The 6,318-nt window shown below is 53.1% G+C and overlaps 1 protein-coding gene across 4 annotated transcripts in view; it reads right to left on the reverse strand.

The window, feature by feature from the left end:
* Positions 1-114: 114 nt before the first annotated feature.
* STRBP (spermatid perinuclear RNA binding protein) overlaps positions 115-6,318 on the reverse strand; it is a 147,157-nt gene continuing 140,953 nt past the window's right edge. For 2 of the 4 annotated variants that reach the window (XR_012008252.1, XM_072777817.1), the window contains one exon: positions 115-385. Coding sequence is in view for 1 of the 4 variants with exons in the window: in XM_072777817.1 (XP_072633918.1) it covers positions 378-385 (8 nt within the window). In the remaining 3 variants the exon portion in view is untranslated. Of the gene's footprint in view, positions 386-4,336; positions 4,518-5,533; positions 5,679-6,318 lie in introns of all 4 variants that reach the window. The other 2 variants (XR_012008254.1, XR_012008253.1) reach the window with 2 other exon arrangements.

The following is a 6,318-nucleotide window of genomic DNA, read 5'->3' on the forward strand; positions in this document are numbered from 1 at the left end:
TGCCTTTGTGTGATAGGAAGAACCTGCTGCGTGATCTGAACCAGAGTCATAGGGACCAGGAAAACGGTCCTGCACTTGACCATTTCACAAAGTGACAGTCTTCACTTAGTCCACTGCTGTTTAAGACAGAAGCTTTTATTTTTATTCATCCAAATGGGGAGAATGCAACATGTCAGGGCATTACAGACAAACTGCAGCAGCCAGACAAGAGGATCAGTCTATGGCAAAGTCCAACATAGTCAGTGCGGAAGAGCCGCAGTGTGGGTGGTGGAGTGGAAGAGAGTCCCTTTGGATGAAGGCCAGGCATCTCTGGGCGAGGCACTGGTGACTGTCCACACATGCAGGCCGCTGCTTCAACCACGCCGAAGGTTTCACGTTCAGAGTCCTACATGGGATCATTGCCCCAGAGGGGAAGGACAAGCCGTGGTGGTTGCGTTTGCCAAGGTTTTCGACATAATACACAACATAAAGTTATTGCCAAGGACTTTGCACTGCAAATTATACTATTTACACTTGTGTATTCAGAAAGAACAGTAAATAGATACAGATAGGAATTTTAAATTGATCTCTAAAAGCTACCTAGGTCATCACCAGACCAGAGTGAGACCAAGCTACAGCCAGAAGTCCAATGTCACATGTGTAACCGTGCAGTAGGGATAGGTTTTCTCCCCACAACTATACTCACTCGGCTCCTCTGCACCTCTGGAATTCCCCACCCTGGGGCTGAGGCTGAGCAGGGCCACTTACTTACTCCTTTAGGAGGGAAGCTCCTTCTCCAAAAGCCGTGGGCTCCGGTTCTAAGCTAGCTGCCTGGGGCAGGAAATGCATCCTGTAGGCCCCTCTCTGAGGGAGCTACACTGCATGGGATGCAAACCGGGGAGCATTGCCTCACTGCCCTCACCCTAGTTAGGGCTACCTCAAGGGGCTGTCCTCTCCCGAAGGTGTGGCCGGGCCCCCAGCAGCCATTCAGGCCAGCAAGCAGGCTGCTCCCTGGGTGAACGGCCTGAACTGAGAAACACCTAGGGGAAATCCACAAGGTGAGCCTGCTGAGAGCCAGAGTAGATGAAGTCTGCCCCACGCAGGTCACCAGACAACAAGGGAGACAAATGCGGAAGACTCCCACCTCAAGCAAGTGTTCACTTTGCTTCCTCAAGCCCCTGGGAAGGAAGGGCATCGGGAGTTGGGAGCCCACACGTGAGCCAGAGACACCTGGGATTCCTGGAAGGTGCCGGAAGTAAGGCGCTCACAGGCCTTGAGGCTGCCTGTAATTAGCCTCCCTGGCTGAGTCTCTAGATATAGGCCTTCCTCTCCAAGAAAGGTAGCAAGAAACAGCAGGCCCCACACTGAGAAACCACTACAGTCAGTGAGCGAGAGAACTGGGAGATGTTGGCGTCCCCTCGACAAAGAAGGGGTGCGCTATGACCCTGCCAGCCCACGAGATGCCATGCCGCTCAGGGAGGGGAGCATCTAATGGCAGCACTCCTGACCCGACAGGATAGACAGGGCAGATGAAGTATCTGGGCAGTCAGGCCAGTCCCAGCTTGGCGGGTGGCCTCATGACCTCAGGCAGGCTGACACTGTGACCCGTATCAAGGAGGGAGCCTGTCTGGAGCACTGTGTCTTGCCAGTGACCCACCAAACCAAAACTAAGCAGTGCTCAGACTGGAGAAGTCGGGGGGGGGGGGGGGGGGGGGGGAGGCTGGACACTTAAAATGCAACCTAACAAATCACACATGGACAAGGGTCTTCTGAGCTACCTGAAACTCCTCTGTCCCTCCCTTCATCTCTGTTAGCAACAAACGTAACTTTTCAGAACAGAAATACTTCCGTTAGAGTAAAAAAAAAAAAAAAAAAAAAAAAAAAAGAACCTTCTGACCATCTGTGTCCCTAAGTAGGAGTTGTGTGCTAGGAGAGGCAAGTGCCTGGGCCCCACCGCTGACAGCCTCCCTCTGAGGCCCAAGCCACAGGGCAGGATGGAGCTGCTTGAGGCACAGCCACCCCAGGTACCATCATGCCAGCCGCCCCACCTTTGTCCTTTCCTTTCCCTGAGCCACAGACCCCTCCGGCAAACACCAGGAGTGCTCCTCAGAAACATGGCGCACCGACTGTCAGAGCACGAAAGCCCCCTCAGCCCTGGCACCAAATTCCAAGAGGCACGCCCTCCCTCCACAGAAGGCAAGCCCAAGGCTGGCATCCAACAGGCCCTGGAGGCACAGCTCCCCGAGGGCTCCCGTAACCCTTGCTGGAGTCCAGCAATGACCAGACACGGCTCCCTCAGCAGGCAGCACAGTCCCCAGGTTTTCAGTGATTTCTGGGTACCACATCCTAGCACCTTCCAAAGTCAACCTCCCGCACAAGGCCAGGCCCACCTGCCCAGGGCAGCACCCAACCCTCACCTGCTGACTGGGTCTCCAGGGGACCAGGGTGCTGGCAGTCCACATGCCTCCCCATACGTGCAAGGCTGCCAGCTGGCACCACACCTCCCAGCTGCGGGGCTACAGGCACGTGCCTCGCCTCCCACCCTGTGCCTGTTGCAGGGCTTCCATGCAGCAGTCAGGCCAGATGGTCTTTCTGCAGTCCCCAAGGGCCCTTTCCCGGTAGCTCCTGTCACTGCACGTCAAGCGCACAGCCCCCTCCTCACCAGAGGAGAACATGGGCAGCTCCCAGTCCTGGGCCCTGGCATGTCACCAATGCTCAACATACAGTGGCTCCCTTCACCTGCCTAGAAACCCCAGGGTGGGGGTGGGAGGCAGGTGTGGAAAGTAGAAAGCACTATATATATTCATAACTGTTTTCATCGCCCCAACTACATTGAGCACCTTGGGGCAGGCACCACGAGTGACTCACCTCAATCTCCCCTGCACCCGACAGAAGGCCTGGCCTCCGGCGGTCTGTGATGCACCTGAGCAGTGCTGGCTTTAGCCTGTTACACACAGGCTAAAGTCGCGTGTGGCAGTCGTGTGTGGGCTTCTTGAGAGTCCCACCCATCATCTGTGCTTCTCTGAAGTCCTGTTCTGTGCACTGGTTACATGCAGACAGGAAGTGAAGCGCTCCTGCCCTGAACTCAATTCTGAAGGAAGGGGGAGCTCATTTTTACCCTCACACAAGGCCAAAATCTAACTCTGGTTTGAGACCGAATATTTAAATGATCTTTAGGACAGACAGCAAGGGAAAAAGCCTGAAAGTCAAAAAAGTGTGCTCCCTGGCCCCCAAAGCCAATGGCCAGAAAAACCAACAAGTCTGGGCCTCTCCCTCCACTTGATTACCAACTCCAACCTAATTCTTGCCTTAAAAGTCTAGACAAAACCCAAGATACCATTTGTAATCACAGGTCTGGCCTTCCACAACCAGAGTGATGTTGCTAAAATGCATCTGTGCTCAGTTTACTGTCTGAACGCAACATCTCACTGGCTCTGCAGCACCCAGAGAATGAGGTCCATGCTCTAGCCTGGCCCTCGGCCCTTCCCAGGCCGGGCCCAACATGCTCACATGACTGTACTGTTGTTGGTGTTCACACACCCTCCTCCAGAGCAGCTTCCTTCCTAAGGCCCTCCTGATTGACACCTGAGCCTCTTCTCTCCTCGGGGCCCCATCACCTTGGACTTCCCCAAGTCCTGTTCTGCTCTGTATTTTGCTCTCACCTGTCAATGCATCCTGCCCCCTCCCAACACACACACACACACACACACACACACACACACAAAAACTGTGGTCCTTATGGGCCAGGACTGCCCTTTCCTCCTCAGCACTCACACAGGACAGATGCTCTCAGGAGGCCCTTGTGGGAAGGTAGATGAGCCAAGCAGCAGGTGGAAGAAGTTTCCAGTCATGAATAAACCAAGGGGTGAGGAGTCTCTACAGTCTAAGACAGGTTGGCAAAACAGGGCTCATTACCTACTGTGGGGTTACTGTTTTTTTAAAGTTTGTTGGACCAGGCCACATTTGCTTATGCACTGTTGTCTCTGGCTGCTCTTATGCTACCACAACTGAGCTGAGTAGCCATGAGAGTGAATGGTCCACAGAGCCTGGAAGATTTCCTGTTTGGCCCTTTCCAGAAAGTCTGTCAATACCAGGGCTAAGGCAGTGCTCCCATATATTTCCACATTATGACGCACACAGGTGGGATGTCTGGGATCCCAGCTGGTATAAAAAGACAAGGCTGCTTGTAGTTGGAGATATTTGACCCTGGGTTCCTAGCCACCCCAAAGGCTGAGGGATGGGTGTCTCAGGGCCCCTGTAACCTTTCACAGCTCTGACCTAAAGGTTCAGAACCACAGATGCCTCCTTAGCCTTAGTCCCCAACAGAGCTAGAGGTAAGAGGGGTGCAGAAACTCACCTGGACTCCTCTTGCTTCCTCCTGCCACTTGTTCAGTATGAAACAGGTGGCAGGCCTGAGCTAGACACAGAAATCTTACATGGTGTTTCTGCCCTCTTTCAAGTACTCTGTAAAGCCAGTCTGCAACTTCCCACAGCTAAACACCATGTTTTATAGATGCTGACTCCAGTGAGCTCCAGACCTGGCCCAGGTAAAGAAATCAAAACACTTCTTTAAAAGAAAAAAAAAAAAATAGAAGAAGAAGAAGAAGTCCACTGTACGAATTAACACCCAGTACCCGTCACTCCCCTTGACTGGCAAACCCAGCAGAGCAGACCTGTGAAAACTGGGGAAGGGAAGATGCTGACCCAGGAGCCTGCAAACCTCTCTCCACTGTCAAAGAGATACTTCCCAAAGAGCACAAGAGGGCTCATAACCCCATGCCGAGGAGGACTTGGGCCACCAAACCCCCATTTCCCAGCCTCTCCATCATTCCCTTCCTGCCCAGCCTCCCTCACCTTCCCCATCTTGGCCCCAAGTGCCACTGTCCTCTCAGTTGACCTCCTGAACGGAGGCCTGGGAGACAGACGTGCTTGGGCGGGTCCCCGGCTACCCTTAATGAGTGTGTGGTTCCCTTGCCCCCTACTGGGTGCCATCAGGTCCACCCTCCCGCTCAGTCCAGGTGAGGAGCTTGGCCTATGAAGAGACACACCATTCTTGCATCTGTAGCAGCCTCTGCCTCCTGCCTCACGTCCTTCCCCATCCAGCTATCTAAATCAACCCTCTAGGATTCTCTCACCATTTTGGAAGAGGATAATCACTGAAGGGCACAATACCCAGGGTTTTCCCCCAAACGACTCCAAATTACACATCCCATTTGCCACTTCACCCTTCTGACCATCCCAGTTCCTATCAGCAAGTAACTTTGTGCTGCTCCACAAGGCTGTGCCCCTGCTGTGCACACCCTGTGCCGCCGCCCCCCACCTTCTTGGAAGCTCTCCTCACGACCCTCCCAGCAGACTCCCATCCAGCCCCTGGATCAGTCTCAAGGGAAGCCTTTGCCACTCCTGTCAGAGCCGCTCAGGTTCTCAGCCTCCTCACAGGCCTAGGTCCTGCACTGAGTGTGGGGCCTGCCAGAGTTAAAGACAACTGATCTGTTCAAGCCCCTGAGCACCTCCTCCCTCTTCCTGTGCATCCTATCTTGGTTGGCAGTTTTACCTTCTACTCAGTTGTCTAAGCTGAAAATCTGATATTTTCTCCAGCTGTTCCTTCCACACAGAGCCTGGTAAATATCAGTAGGTGACAGTGAAGGTTTCTCAATGAATCCATATTCCCAAGAGGGTAGAAACGGTCTTGGTAGTGTCTGCAAACACATCAGTGTTCTGACCAAATGTGATACCCCATGGCAGAAACTCCTCTGCACTATGCACAAACATTTGGCTTGCTTAAACACTCCTGGTACCAAGGGCCTCCTTTCTCATCACAGCAAATCTTCCAGGGGCAGCCCTGTCATCATGGGAGGCACACATTAGCCCAAATTGCCCAACTGGCTTCCTATAACTACCTTTACCCTTCTGGAGCCACACACAAGTAAATGTAACCCTTTAAAATAGCTAACGGGTAGGTCCATGATCTTCCCAGGTCTCTCCTTCACTAGCCTCAATGAATCTCATTTTGAGGGGCTTTCAGCTTCCCAGAGTTCCCCAGGTGCCACCTTCCAGAGGTTTCTCACCTCCTAAATGTCCACAATACTTCCTTTACTATAGCCTCTAAAGACATGAGGGGGGTTAGAACATTGAGCAACTTCTGAGACCACCTCCATAATGGAAGGGTCCAATAAGATCCCAGCATCAGAGCACTCAGGGCAATGTGCCATTGTGAGGGCGACCCCTTTGGTTGGAGCGCACAATGACAGGCCTAGGCAGGGACAGACAACAGAGGGCAGCCAAAACATGGATGAAGCCAAATATAAAAAGTATACTTCTAACAGCACACCACACCCC

The sequence above is a fragment of the Canis lupus genome, chromosome 16, assembly GCF_048164855.1.
Source record: "Canis lupus baileyi chromosome 16, mCanLup2.hap1, whole genome shotgun sequence".
Lineage (NCBI taxonomy): Eukaryota > Metazoa > Chordata > Mammalia > Carnivora > Canidae > Canis > Canis lupus.